The sequence below is a fragment of the Carcharodon carcharias genome, chromosome 18, assembly GCF_017639515.1.
Source record: "Carcharodon carcharias isolate sCarCar2 chromosome 18, sCarCar2.pri, whole genome shotgun sequence".
In the NCBI taxonomy this organism is placed as follows: domain Eukaryota; kingdom Metazoa; phylum Chordata; class Chondrichthyes; order Lamniformes; family Lamnidae; genus Carcharodon; species Carcharodon carcharias.
Window position 1 is genome coordinate 30,867,313 of NC_054484.1, and position 15,818 is coordinate 30,883,130.

At 42.6% G+C, this 15,818-nt stretch overlaps 1 protein-coding gene across 1 annotated transcript in view; it reads left to right on the top strand.

Annotated features, from left to right (window-relative positions):
* The first annotated feature begins 6,237 nt into the window (after positions 1-6,237).
* LOC121290739 (melanocortin-2 receptor accessory protein 2-like) overlaps positions 6,238-15,818 on the top strand; it is a 36,161-nt gene continuing 26,580 nt past the window's right edge. Inside the window, exon 1 of the mRNA XM_041211594.1 lies at positions 6,238-6,733. Coding sequence (XP_041067528.1) covers positions 6,601-6,733 — 133 coding nt within the window. The 5' untranslated portion in view covers positions 6,238-6,600. The remainder of the gene's footprint in view (positions 6,734-15,818) is intronic.

The following is a 15,818-nucleotide window of genomic DNA, read 5'->3' on the forward strand; positions in this document are numbered from 1 at the left end:
GACTGTGATTGAGCAGCACTTGCCAAGCATTACGCTATCAACCAAGTTAAGATTATCATCAGGCTCATAATACAGCTTACTTATGCTTGCTAGAAGCCACATATATTAATATGCAGGGATCTGCCCTCTTCAGGCAAAAGGAACATCTCCAGACATTGTGCCTTTTTTGAATTAAACAAAAGTGTGGGGAACAATAGCTCCCTAGTGCATTCTCCATGGCAGTGCCTCGACTAACCAGAGCTGACTTGCCAACCAATCAGCACTCTGTTCTCACGCAGTGTAATGAAATCTCCTGAGAGTTTTCAGCCAGTGTTGGGATGGAATCTCTACCCCATTGTCACAATGAAAATTACATCAACGAAAGACCCTGGGGTTAAAATTGAGAGTTCCTGCTTCTCTAGCTTACTCAGACTAGTTGTTCTACTGGAGGGTGGTATACTGAGTGAGATGAAATATAGTAGCATCCAGAAGGGTCCAAATATGGCCCACAGATGTTTTTTTTAATTCATTCATGGGATGTGGGCTTCGCTGGCTGGGCCAGCATTTCTTGCCTATCCCTAGTTGCCCTTGAGAAGCTGGCGGTAAGCTGCCTTCTTGAACTGCTGCAGTCCATGTGGTGCAGGTACACCCACAGTGCTGATTGGGAGGGAGTTCCAAGATTTTGACCCAACGACAGTGAAAGAACAGCAATATACTTCCAAGTCAGGATGGTGAGTAACTTGGAGGGGATCTTCCAGGTGGTGGTGTTCCCATCTATTTGCTGCCTTTGTCCTTCCAGATGGTCGTGATCGTGGGTTTGGAATGTGCTGTCTAAGGAGCCTTGGTGAATTCCTGCAGTGCATCTTGTAGACGGTACACACTGCAGCTACTATATGTCGGTGGTGGAGGGAGTGAATTGTAGTGGATGTGGTTGCTTTGTCCTGGATGGTGTCAAGCTTTTTGAGTGTTGTGGGATCTGCACTCTTCCAGGCAAGTGGGGAGTATTCCATCACACTCCTGACTTGTGTCTTGTAGATGGTGGACAGACTTTGGGGAGTCAGGAGGTGAGTTACTCGTTGCAGGATTTCTAGCCTCTTACCTGCTCTAGTAGCCACATATTTATATGGCTAGTCCAGTTCAGTGTCTGGTCAATGGTAACCCCCCAGGATGTTGATAGTGGGGGATTCAGTGATGGTAATGCCATTGAATGTCAAGATATGTTCCAGATCATTGAAATATCCTGGATCCTTGAATACTGGAAACATTTCTTTTCTTACCAATTAAGATTGACCACCTTAAACTGAGGTTATAATGGAAGTAGAGAGAATTCAGGGGAGCTGGACAACCCCTTCCAAAAGATGACCAAACCAGATTTTGTGTATGCATGGGAACAGGCAGTTGCCATAGATTTGCTCATGATGGCAGAGGCACCTGCCAACTCAATGATAATTATGTGCCCTCCTGATGACCGTCAAATTATCCATGCTATTATCTTTTGTTAGATATTGCATAGTAGTTTAGATCCACTGTGTAATGAAGAAAATGCATGAATGAATATTCAGTAATAAATCACATAACCATCAATATTCTCATGTCTTTCAAGACTAAAGTATTCCTGAACATTAATTCACTTATAGCACAGCAGTACTTAATACAAGATGGTATTTGGTGTAGAGACGAGCTGAAGATTCAAAATTCTGATATATAAATACACAGATCAGGTAGAGATCTGAGTCATAGCTAAGATTAAATGAAATTACCTTACAAAAAGGGCCATGGCCTCCCTATTTATATAGTTGAGACTCACAAGCCAGTAGATAACATATTAGCGTTAAACACTGAGCTTGGAACCTAGTATGTGAATTCCAGTTTTGCTTGATAGTAAAACTTTATTTTTCCTAGATGGAAATTATTGCATCAATCTTGGACAAGTAATTGATGGGAGAATGGGAGGCAAGGCAGAGAGAGCACTAACATTCTTCAAGCTGACTTCTTAATTGAATGAATGGAGTTTGTGGGGATGAATCATCCAGTTTGCAAACAGCATGAAGGTGAAGAGAAAGAAAGGGATAAGCAACATACAACATAAATTAAGTAAAGGCAACTTTCTCATTATGGATTTTAATCATTCCCACTGGAGTCAATAGGTTTTGTGAATCAAGGTGTTTAAATGATAGCAAACAAACAGAAATGCAAAATGGGCTGGAGAAGCTGTCTTCAATAGAAAGAGACAGTGGCAGCGATATGAGTTCTTAAGCAAAAAAAAAATGCTAGTGATTTAAGAAACAAAGAATGGTTCTGCACAACACGATAAAAGACCAAACACAATCATGAAGATATCGTAAAAAAGAGGGATCCAGCTTTCGATATATAAAAAAAACCTATCAAGTTACTATTTATACTGGATATGAAACTGGGGCAGACTGTGAAATTAGTTAGGTTATATTTAACTCTGTTCTGTACATACAAAGTATCTAAAATGTCTATTATAAACCAAAGGGCTAGAAATAAACATTGAATAAGCCGTAAGATGATGATGAAAGTGGCACTGAGAAGGATCTTTGCAGGGAAATGCCTTCTAATTTAAGCTATTAATCATGACTTGCCATCAGACCAAGAAAGAATCACCTTGAGACAAGTGACAGGAAGGATCATTTTATAAATTTATGGTACTGAAAATGCATATTGGAAACTCAGGCACACACTATCCACAATTTTCCAACTCCAACACGAATTGCTGCAGGCAAGGTTCCTTCCTGGCAGTGCAGACTAATTAAATGATCTTTAGTGACTAATAGGGAGAAATTGAAAGGCAAATAGGTACCTGAACAAGAGAAGGCAGAGTGGCTGAGAGAATTTATTTGGGTCACCTTGACTTTTCATTTGTATTTTTAGTTAGGTAATCATAACCTCATGGAATACCAGGAAGATTTAATATGCTAACCTCTCTGTCAAAGTCACGGAAAGAAGGATTTATTTTCTTTATTCTTTCATGGGACGTGGGCGTCACTGGCAAGGACAGCATTCATTGCCCATCCCTAATTGCCCTTGAACAGAATGGTTTGCCACACAATTTCAGAGGGCAGTTAAGAGTCAACCACATTACTATGGGTCTGGAGTCATGTGTAGGCCAGACTGGTAAGGAAGCTAAAGGGCATTAGTGAACCAGATGGGTTTTTACAACAATTGACGATAGTTTCATGGCCACTGTTACCGAGACAAGCTTTCAGTTCCAGATTTTATTAATTGAATTTTAAATCCCAACAGCTGCCATGGTGGGATTTCAGATAACTACAATAAATGTCCTCACACTAGTATTGCCCCGAAATATTTCAAATGCAATAATATTAGAAAAGCAAATTACTGCAGAGGTGGAAATCTGAAATAAAAACAAAAAAATATGGAAATACTTAGCAGGTAAGACAGTATTTGCAGCGAGAGAAACAGAATTGATGGGTGGAATTTAATGCCCCCCAGGAGGGTTCAGAGGCAGGTGGTGCCGTGTGAACAGGTTGAAGGGTCTGGGGTGCAGATCCTGCCTCCTTATTGTCAAGTCCGAGTGGAAAGCTTGAGGGTAGCCTTTCCACCCAGAGGCCAATTGGGGGCCCTTAATTGGCTTTTCAAGGGACACTTAAAGACCTCATCCTGTCACTGTTGCTTGACTCATCATCCGAGGAGGCTGCCCAGCAAACCCTGTTAGATTTGCCAGCAGCCTATCAAGGGGGCACCCTCATTCATGGGCACTCTGTGCTCAATTGAGAGATCCAGCATTGAGCAGAGGGGGGCCCACAGGTAGCCAACCACCTGCCCTTGCTTCCGACCTCCATCCCCCCCACACTACCGACAGCCCCTTACCACAACCCCCAGCTCATCCACAAATACCTCCGTCCAGGGATCCATGAGCTGTATTATCAGCAGTGACCACTGCTCCCTGTGGAACTGCCGGCACTGGAGAGCTGCTGGCCTCTGATTGGCCAATCCTTGGGTGCAGGATTGCCATCCTACAGAGGGCTTAATTGAATGGGAGACCACACGCTGCCCAGGTAAGTGCCTGATTAGAATGTAATAACGTTGGACTTCTGGGAGAAAAGTGATGTGGGATTTGCACAGTTCTCCAACTGGAAAGTGAGCCACCATTGCCCTCATTAAATCCTGGCTAAGTTTTCAGCTTGTGATGATCCTTTGTCAAAACAATAAAATTACCTTTGTAAATAAAAATAACATGGTTTGTTAGAATAGACTTAAGTTCAATCCCTAATTTTGTCTCATCTGATGGGCTGCTGAATTGGAACCATGTGCTATATAATGATAATTTACCATGCTCAGCTGTGGAACTTTTTTAGACCATCCCACCATGCATATCATGTCTGGAAAAGTACCTGAAATAAGAAGGAAAAATAGAAAATGCTGGAAAAACTCAGCAGGTCTAACAGCATCTGTGGAGAGAAAAACAGAGGTGAATTTTTGAGCCCGTATGATCCTTCTTCAGACCTGCTGAGTTTTTCTAGCATTTTCTGTTTTTCTTTCAGATTTCCAGCATCTGCAGTATTTACTTTTATCAAAGTACCTGCAATGTGCCTAGACTATCCGAATCGCTTGATGTATTTACAGATTGAGCCATAAGAGGCTCTCTTTAAAACAATTTTCATTTCCAAGATTCTTCTATCAATTGTAACCATCTAGATCTCACCATTCTACCTGATCTAACTATTAACTTTCTGACAATTGGGTTTCTTCCACTGCTGAGACTGAGAAGAACAGAATGTGCCTGGTAAAGTGTTCACCAAACTGAAGCATATTTCTAAAGTTTTAGACTAAAAGCAAGCCAGTATGTGTCCAGCAAAAAATATTACTGTTTGGAAGATAAGGGTAGGTTGGTGCACTGCCAGAATTTGACAAACAGACTTGGAGCTGTGTTGACTTACAAGAAAACTGTCTCCTGCAATGGAAGCCATGAAATCCAGTGGGAAAGCTTACAATCAAAACATGAAGCTAACTTTGTACATTAAAAAAGTAGTTGGGGGCTGTGAGAGCTCTCCCAGAATGAACCTTTGTCTGAACTGTAGAGCAGTTACAGGCTTGGAACATTCTCCAGTAGCCATCCGCTACTGTAATTTTAATAGGGTGACTTGTAACAAAGTTAGTTTAAGAAAAATTTATTTTAAGCAGACCTCACTTTTTATACATAATTCTCATTCACATTTATTTTGTTTCCATTTGCTTCTATTTAGCTGGGAAAGTGGAAGACTTTTATCATTTTTGTAATTCTTCCAAAATTTATATTACATTTACTATATCAAGTGTCAACTGTTAGCTTCAGGCGTTTATGACTTAAGGGAAGAGCTGGTATCAGATGTTGTGCAAGCAACTAGACAACTGCATTTGGGAGTTGATGCAAAATAGCTAAAATTGGTAAGAATTTTGAGTCCAACACTGGAAAAGCTAAAGCCATTACGTAAAGCATGTGGGCAGTTTAGATATATCAAGAAAAATATTCTCATGAAGTTGTGTGATGAAGATAGCTGATGAGTTATATTATTGGTGTCAAAGCTCAAGTATAACATTCTCACCTCAGAATTCAGAAGATTTCAAGTCCCACTCAGGAGGGTTGTGCACACATTCTAGGCTGAAACTTTCCATGCATTACAAGGGGAGTGCTGTACTGTCAGATGTGTTATCTGTTGGACTATTTGAAAGAAAAGCGAGGATTTCTGGCCAACACTTATTCCCCCTAAACAATAACTAAAATGAGATTATCTTGTCATTAGCATTTTACTGTTATAAGATTTTTCTATATACAAATTGGCTGCCATGTTTCCTACTTAACATCACTGACTACACATCGATTGTACTTCAGTGGCTGTAAAAGGAATGGCAACATAGTGTTTATGTTATGGACTAGTAATCCAGAGGCCTGGATTTCCTCCATTTTCTGTTTTCATTATAGATTTCCAGCATCTGCAGTATTTTGCTTTTTCATTTTCTGAGTTTATTCTATACACTTGCTTTTCAGAGCGGTGAAAAAGAGTTTGTTTCTAATTTCTAATCTTGTTAGCGGGGTTCTGAATTCTCTAATGCACTTAAATGCATTTTAACAAATCTGAGATTATAGCTATTAACGTGCAGTGAAGTACAAAACTTGAGCAAATGATATTTGGCATCCTCACTAGCCTGAAATCAGCAGTGGTTACCGGAATAACAGTTTAAGTTAGTTAAAAAGAGAAGGGCTAATGTGATTGTAACTGTCCATGTTTAGCCGGTGAAAAGTGGAAAGGGTAGCAGTTGAATTGTATTTTCTTGATAGAGTCAGAGGTGTGTAGTTTATTCACTTTTTAAACAAATGAGTACTAAGGGTCATTCTACGGCGTTTCTCACAGTGGAAGAGATGCATAGATTGTTACTTTAAGTCGAATGCTGCCCAGCAGAGGGAGTTCCTTTTAAACCCTCTGCAGGTAAAGCGATGAAGAGAGACGTGTTTGCTGGTGGAGTTGAGGTTTCAGGAGAGTGCTGCAGCGACTGGAGCGGAGGGGCAAGCCGCTGAACAGGGACAGATTCCTCTCGCCGTATGCTGCACCTTATCGGCGCTCTGTGCAGTGTCTCCGAGCAAGTCTGGATATCGGGATGACTGAAATTAAAGCTCTGAGAGGGATCAAAAACTCTTCCGAAGAATCGTCGCTCAACGGTCAGATTTATGAGTACGAATATGAATATTACGAATTGGATGTTTCTTTTGACGGGCTCAAAGCGAACAAGTGTAAGTGTTTCCATTCAGTACTCATGTCGTTACCCAGCGTGGATTTGTTCCAAAATGCGGGGCAATAAATACATCACATTGACCGCTTTTGACCTGCTGACTATGTCAAGGTCTGTAACTGAGGTCCCTGCCTGTTCCCTTTCCTAGCAACAAGATGCAAACGACTATTCTCTGAGTGAGCTTTACCTTCTAAAACCATTTGATTTTTAACCTGGTTTTATGCTGGCCAGAGGCAGTGATGTTCCCAGTTATCAGTAAATTAGCAGATTTTGCGGATGCCGTGGGCAAGAAACAAGACACAAAGTCATATTTTTCACTTTTAACTTGGGAAAAATGCTTTTACTTTCTTTCCAAATCTTTGCTTTCAAAGTGTTGGGGGGTGCAAACTGCAACATGTTGAAGGAGTAGAATGTGGATCAGCTGTAGTGGCGGGAGGAGAATGTTCTTCAGAATTGACATTTTTTCTCCCACTTCGGCTGCTCTGATGCAACAGCATTAATGTACTCCTCCTATTCGGGCCTCTTTTTTTCATCGCTTCACCACTGGCAGCTGTGTCTGCAGCTACCTCCACCCTCGCTTATGGGATTCTCCCCCTCAACCTCTCTACCTCCCTTTCTCCTTTAAGATGCACCTTAAAACCTATGCCTTTGACCAATTCTTTCGGCCCCAAATCTCCATATATGACTTTTGATAAGACTCCTCTGAAACATCTTGCAACGATTTACTATGTTAAATGAACCATATAATTACAATTTATTGCATTTTTGTAAATGCTGTTGTTTAATCTCTAAGGTCCTTATTTAAAAAAAAATGTTTGAGGGATAGGTTGGGGCAATGGGCTAGAAATTGGGTTTTCTACGGAAGATGATGTTCAAAAGTACCTAAAATCTTTATTCAGTATTTGTCCTAAATATTGTAAACTTTCTTCAGGGAGCCTACACATCAGGACAGACATCAGCGGTGATATGCTCAATCGCAGTGCTGCTTAAGTGCATTAAAATCTTGTACTATGCGCTCTCTCAAAAAATAGCTTTGCAAAGCTTACCTTGCATTTTAAATGTATTTACTGAAAGATTCCTTTTTTATGAGCAATTATTTTATCGGTAAGACTGCAAACCAATCGATGCTGCAAAAAGTTAATGGTTAAACGTTTGAAGGAGTCCTCCTGATTGTCCATTGTCACCAGTTCTGATGAAGGGTCTTTATTAGTAAAGTTCACATACGAGCGTACGAATTAGGAACGGGAGTAGGCCTCGATACGATGCTGACTGACCTGCTGACTTTTCCAGCATTTGCAGTTTCTCCCTATTATTTCACATCTTTGTTTATAATTGTTTTATAACTCCCTGATTTGGAGACAAGCAACAGGTGGAGATGCCCAGAAAAAGAATAGCAGAGTGGATCATCAGTTGTGCATTATTCCCAACGCTGTTAAGTTGCCATTTTCTAGTAAAGCAATTGGCAAAAAGCAAAGGGCATGACATCAACTCAGGGGAATGCATGAAATGGCAAAAGCAGAGGTCACAGAAGCATGATACATCAGAGGTACTGGTGTACAGTAGTGTATCTGAGGATGGAAGGGTGAAATTTCTCCTGAATTCTAGTGGGAATGAGTCGGTGTCGGAGTCAGGTGGTAAAAAGAAATATGGCTGTAAAAATTGATTTAAGCAAACACAACATGAAGTGAATACATTATGGGGTACATAATTAGTTTTGGCAGTGTGTTACAGTTCACTCAAGGAGCCCAAGTTGCTGTGGCAACATACACTTTTACATGACTGCTTGTTGCAATCTGGAGCTATGGTGGAGACTTCAGCATTCTTTCTATTACATGGCTGACCAGGAACCTCTCCTGCTCATATCATGCGTCAATGGCATGTGTTCAGGGGATTTGCACATTGAAACTCAAACTGCTTGGCTATGTTATGAAAGCACCTTCATTAGCCATCAATTCCTGGGGTGGGACTCGAACCCAGACCTTTAGGCTCTGAGATAGGGAGATTACCTATTCTACCACAAGACTTAATTAGTGTCACTGGAGGTCAACTGACCAAAATTGTCAGTGACCCTGTCTGAAATTCCCAAATGAATACAATCAGGTTTAAATTGCACTGTGTACTGTTAACAATAATGTGGTAAAGTGTTAGTTATATTGCATTTCACAATTTCATGTCTTAAAGCCAGCAATACTAGTTTATTGAATTATTCTGCCCTCTCTTCCCACCCATCCATTCAGTCCCCCACTGAGTGTGTGCCACCCTCTTTCTCATGCTCCTGCTCAAAAGGACACATTTATTCATTTGTCTGCCCAGTTCTTGTAGGCTTGCTTTATCCCTTAATCCCTCAGAGGCACACTCGTTCCCCCATCCCCAGTTCATGAGGACCCTCATTTTTCTACCCCAATTTGCTATCATTGTTCCCAACTCTTTCACTGGGGAATCCAATCTAACTGTGCACAGTGGGTGAAAATTCTTGGTCTCCCAAAATTATTGTATGATCAATATCAGTGCTGCAGCAGAGTTGGATCCCTCAGGAAAGTTGGAAGAATGGCACTGAGTGATGAACTGAATAGCACAGGTCAGGATTTCCACATGCACAGTTAAATGTGTAAATCAGAAGGTCTCTGCCTTAGATGCCCTGCACATTCAGAAGTTGCAGAATAACAGTATCTTGATTAGAGAATCACTATTCAAATGCATGTAACAGTGTAAAGTTACTGGACTTACCTGAGATAACATGCCAGAAAAGTTAAGACTGGTCCCTTCCAGTGTGAAGTCCCTCTTAGCAGTGTGATAAGTCTTAATTATTGCAAGTATTTGTTCAAGGGATGTGGGCATTACTGGCTAGACCAGTATTTATTGCCCATCCCTAATTGCCCTTGAGAAGGTGGTGGTGTGCTGCTTTCTTGAACTGCTGTAGTGCTGTTAGGAAGGGAGTTCCAGTATTTTGAACCAGCCACAGTAAAGGAATGGCAATATGGCTCCAACTCAGGATGGTGTGTGACTTGGAGGGAAACTTGGTGGTGTTCTCATGCATTTGCTGCCCTTGTTCTTTAAGCTGGTAGAGGTCATGGATTTGGAAGGTGCTGTCAAAGGAGCCTTGTTGATTTGCTGCAGTGCATCTTGTATATGGTACGCACTGCTGCCACTGTGTGTCGGTGGTGGAGGGCGTGAATGTTTAAGGTGGTGGATAGGATGCCATTCAAGCAGGCTGCTTTGTCCTGGATGGTATCGAGCTTCTTGAGTGTTGTTGGAGCTGCACTAATCCAGGCAAGTGGAGAGAATTCCATTCTTGACTTGTGCCTTGTAGATGGTGGACAGGCTTTGGGGGAGTCAGGAGGTGAGTTACTCTCCACAAAATTCCTAGCATCTGGCCTGTTCTTGAAGCCACAGTATTTCTATGGCTAGTCCAATTCAGTTTCTAGTCAGTGGTAGCCCCCAGGATGTTGATAGGTTAATAGTGGGGGATTCAGCAATGGCGACGCTATTGAATATCAAGGGGGGATTGTAAGATTCACTTTTATTGGTGATGGTCATTGACTGGCACTTGTGTAGTGTGAATGTTTCTTGCCACTTATTAGCCCAAGCCTGAACGTTGTCCAGGTCTTCCTGCATATGGGCACAGACTGTTTCAATATCTGAGGAGTCGCAAATGGTGCTGAATATTGTCAATCATCTGTGAACATCTCCACTTCTGACCTTATGATGGAAGGAAGGTCATTGATGAAGCAGCTGAAGATGGTTAGGCCTCAGACACTGCCCTGAGGAATTCCTGCAGTGATGCCCTGAGACTGAGATGATTGATGTCCAACAATCTCTGTTTGTGCTAAATATGCCTCCAGCCAGTGGAGAGCATTCCCCCTGATTCCCATTGACTTCAGTTTTGCTGAATCACCTTGATGCCAAACTCAGTCAACTGCTGCCTTGATGTCAAGGGTAGTCACCCTCACCTCATCTCTGGAGTTCAGCTCTTTTGTCCACATTTGGGTCAGGGGGCCAGGAGCTGAGTGTCTTATTGTTGGAGATATAGCAAAAAAGTAATTTTTAATTTTTTTTATTTCTGTCTCTTTTATCTACCTTTTTTTAATCCAATCTCTCTTTCCCTATTTTTTATTTCAATTTGCTTATTTTATTTGACATTGAATTAATTATTGTTATTGGCGCTTCCTGGCTCGGACTGTGCGCTGCTCATTACCGATTCTTCAATCTGATTGGTTGTGGAGGCACACGGTTGCCTGTCCTGTTCCCAAGGGTTTTGGATATTCTGCAGAAAATGCTAGACCCTTTGAAAGTTGGCTAACGGGAACTTCCAGTGCAGAAGTCAATCGAAAGACTATGGCCAGGTGGAAGTATAACAAATGTTTTCTCACTGACTACAATGCTCAGCTGCTGCTTTGTGATGTGCTTCAGGGGCCATGTAACTGTGTTCTGGCAAGATAATAAACTAATTTTAATTACACAAAATCCTAGCAGTGCCTTGCATTGAGGTTTGAAAATACTCATTCACCTCAATTTGCTCGTGATAATCAATTATCATATTGATAAATAAACTGGTCATGCTCTGCAAATTCATAATCGTACAACCATGTCAAAATGACATCATATCTTTTCACAAGCCATCTTTGATTATAGATACATAATCCTATTTGTTCTTACATGGCAGCTATTGGCAGTAAACACTATAATCTCCCATAAGTGATATAATTAAAGCAGTAATTATATTTCTAGTTTATTAAACATAGTAATGCCAAAGCTAATCACTTTTATTCGTTTCAGATACTTATGTGCAAACTACAATTTCCTTTCCTTCTATGCCAATAGCCAATGAAAGGAAAAATACTAATTAGTAGCACCCTAGCTCATGGGGAGACGGTGCCATAGTGATAATATCACTGGACTAGTAAACCAGAGACCCAGGCTAAAGCTGTGGGGACAGGGTTTCAAATGCCACCAATGAAACTATCATTGTTTGTAGTTAAAAACCGATCTGGTTCACTAATGCCCTTTAGGGAAAGAAATCTGCCATCCTTACCTGGCCTGGCCTACATGTCACTCCAGACCCACAGCAATGTGGTTAACTTTTAACTGCCCTCTAAAATGACCTAGCAAGGTCAGCTCAATGACGGTTAGGGATGGGAAACAAATGCTAGCCTTGCCAGTGACACCCACATCAAATGAAAGAATAAAGAAAAAAAATCAAAGAAATAATAAAAAACTTGCTGATAATGAAGTGACACCAGATACTCAGATTGCAAGAGAAAAATCAAAATATGTAATTGTGTTTTTCAACAGAATATGGATTTCTACACAATTTCTAATATTCTCAAATTCTACACAAGTCGAAAAACAGAAATTTTGTTCATGCTACCATATTTACAAAAGACTTTGAGGTATGCTTCTAGAAGCACTTTTGCCCTGGTCAGACATTATCAAAAGCAATTTCCAGTTGGAATATAAATAACACAATAGATAAGTAACTTCAATTTCAGATTCCTTGGGGCTACTGGCTTTGAACTAATTTAACTTGGCAGTCAGGAACTTGTCGTCTTAGGCAGTCCAACATCCACACTGGTTTCTTGGGTTCTGAGATGGATAATAAGTCCAATGGTTGATCTGCATTCTGCCATACGTGGGTAGGTGGTGCTTGAAGGGTTGGCTAGGTGGGTTGTTTGGAGGTTTGTGCACTTGCTCTGATGCCTCAGCTTCACCTCTACACGTTCCCAATGAAGATTCTGGGTGTGTTCAGTGCCTTCCCAAATGACCCTTCTCCATTTTGATCAGTCACAAGTCAGAGACTCCCTAGATTCATTGGCTATACTTGACCTCTTCAGTGATGCTTTGAGGACATCCCTGAAGTGCTTCTACTGTGCTTCTGGGAATCTCCTGCTGTGACTTGGTGCTGAGTAGAGCAGTTGCTTTGGGAGTCTGGTGTCAGACAGACAAATGACATGTCTCACCCAGAGGAGCTGGTATTGAATGATTAGTGCCCCAAAGCTGGGCAAGTTGGCTTGGGAGAGGATGCTGCTGTTGGATCGTCTTTCTTTGAATTCAGTTGCCATTGAATTCAAAGGATCTTGCGAAGGAACTGCTGGTGATACTTCTTCAGTGCTATGAGGTGCCTGCTGTAGGTTGTCCAACTCTCTGAAGCACAGGGATCACTGATGCTCAGTAAACCATGACCTTAGTGTTGGATTTGAGATCCTGGGCCTCAAATACACTTTTTTCCTCAATCGGCCAAAGGCTGAGCTGGCACATTGGAGGTGATGAGGAATTTTGTCATCTATGTCTGCTTTCATCAAAAGGAGGCTCCCAAGCGATTGTATAGTGGTATTGTTGCTGGACTAGTAATCCAGAGACCCAGGGTAATGCTCTGGGGACCAGGGTTCAAATCCTGCCATGGCAAATGGTGGAATTTGAATTCAATAAAAATCTGGAATTAAAAGTCTGACCATGAAACCACCGTTGATTGTTGTAAAAAACCCAAATGGTTCACTAATACCCCTTAGGGGAAAGAAATCTGGAATCTTTACCTGTTCTGGCCTACACATAACTCCAGACCCACAGTAATGGCCTTAAATGCCTTCTGCAATGGTCTAACATGCCACTCAGTTGTATCAAACTGCTATAAAGTCACAAAAAAGGAATGAAACCAGACAGACCACCCGGCATCGACCTAGGCACCAGAAACGACAACGGCAATCTCAGCCCTGTCGACCCTGTAAAGACCTCCTTACTAATATCTGGGAGGGTGGCAAGGGTGCAGAATGTGCTCTGGATGGGGGATTTCAATGTCCATCACCGAGAGTGGCTCAATAGCACCACTATTGACCAAGCTGACTGAGTCCTAAATGACAGAGCTACTAGGCTGGGTCTGTGGCAGGTGGTGAGGAAACCAACAAAAGGGAAAAACATACTTGACCTTGTCCTCACCAACCTGCCTGCCGCAGACAGTTTTGGTAGGAGTGAGCACCGCACAGTCATTGTGGAGACGAAGTCCCGCCTTCACATTGAGGGTACCCTCCAATCGGTGGCACTACCACTGTGCTAAATGGGATAGATTTCGGACAGATCTAGCAACTCAAGACAGGGCATCCATGGGGCGTTGTGGGCCATCAGCAGCAGCAGAATTGTATACAGCCACAATCTCATGACCCAGCATACCCCCCACTTTAGCATTACTATCAAGCCAGGGGATCAGAGTGCAGGAGGGCATGCCAAGAGCAGCTCTACTCAGAACTCTACTCAGCAGGAGATTCCCAGGAGCACAGCAGAAGCACTTCAGGGATGTCCTCAAAGCATCCCTGAAGAGGTCAAGCATAGCCAACGAATCAAGGGAGTCTCTGACTTGTGAGCAGGACCAGGCATATATAAAAATGAGGTGCCAATCTGATAAAGCTACAACAGGACTACTTGCGTGCCAAACAGCATAAGCAACAAGTGATAGACAGAACTAAGTGATCCCACAACTAATGAATCAGATTCAGCAGTCCTGCCACATTGTGAATGGTGGTGGGCAATTAAACAACTCAATGGAGGAGGAGGCTCCACAAATATCCCCATCCTCAATAATGGAGCAGCCCAGCACATCAGTGCAAAAGATAAGGCTGAAGCATTTGTTACAATCTTCAGCCAGAAGTGCCGAGTGGATGATCCATCTCGGCCTCCTCCGGGTGTCTCCAGCATCACAGATGCGAGTCTTCAGCCAAGTCGATTCACTCCACATGATATCAAGAAACGGCTGAAGGCACTGGATACTGCAAAGGCTATGGGCCATAACGATATTCTGGCAATTGTACTGAAGACTTGTGCTGCAGAATTTGCCATGCCCCTAGCCAAGCTGTTCCAGTATAGCTACAACACTGGCATCTACCTGGCTATATGGAAAATTGCCTAGGTAAACCCTACACATAAAAAGCAGGGCAAATCCAACCCGGCCAGTTACCGCCCCATTAGTTTACTCTCCATCATCAGTAAAGTAATGGAAGGGGTCATCAACAGTGCTATCAAGCAGCATTTGCTTAGCAATAACCTACTCACTGATGTGCAGTTTGAGTTCTGCCAGGGCCACTCAGCTCCTGACCTCATTACAGCCATGGTTCAAACATAGACAAAAGAGCTGAACTCCCGAAGTGAGGTGAGAGTGACTGCCCTTGACATCAAGGCCACATTTGACAGAGTGTGGCATCAAAGAGCCCTAGCAAAACAGGAGTCAATGTGAATCGGGGGAAAGCTCTCCTTTGGTTGGAGTCATACCTAGCACAAAGGAAAATGGTTGTGATTGTTGGAGGTCAGTCATCTCAGCTCCAGGACAACACTCCTCAGGGTAGTGTCCTCAGTCCAACCATCTTCAGCTGCTTCATCAATGACCTTCCTTCCATCAAAATGTCAGAAGTGGGGATGTTCGCTGTTGACTACACAATGTTCAGCACCTCCTCAGAGATCGCGACTCCTCAGATACAGAAGCAGTCCATGTCCTAATGCAGCAAGACCTGGACAATATCTAGGCTTTGGCTGACAAGTGGCAAGTAACATTCGCACCACACAAGTGTCAGGCAATGACCATCTCCAAAAAGAGAGAATCCAACCATCACTGCTTTATGTTCAATGGCATTACCATCACTGAATCCCCCACTATCAACATCCTGGGGGTTACCATAGACCAGAAGCTGAACTGGACTAGCCATTTGAATACTGTGGCTACAAGAGCAGGTCAGAGGCTAGGAATCGTGCGATGCGTAACCCACCTCCCGACTCCCCAAAACTTGTCCACCACCTACAAGGCCAATTCAGGAATGTGATGGAATACTCCCCACTTGCCTGGATGAGTACAGCTCCCACAACACTCAAAAAGCTTGACACTGTCCAGGACAAAAAGCAGCCTGCTTGACTGGCACCACATCCACAAACATTCACTCCCTCCACCACCGATGCACCGAAGCAGCAGTGTGTACCATCTGCAAGATGCATTGCAGGAATTCACCAAGGCTCCTCAGACAGCACCTTCCAAACCCACGAATTCCACCACCTCGAAGGACAAGGGCAGCAGATAGATGGGAGCACCACCACCTGGAAGTTCTCCTCCAAGC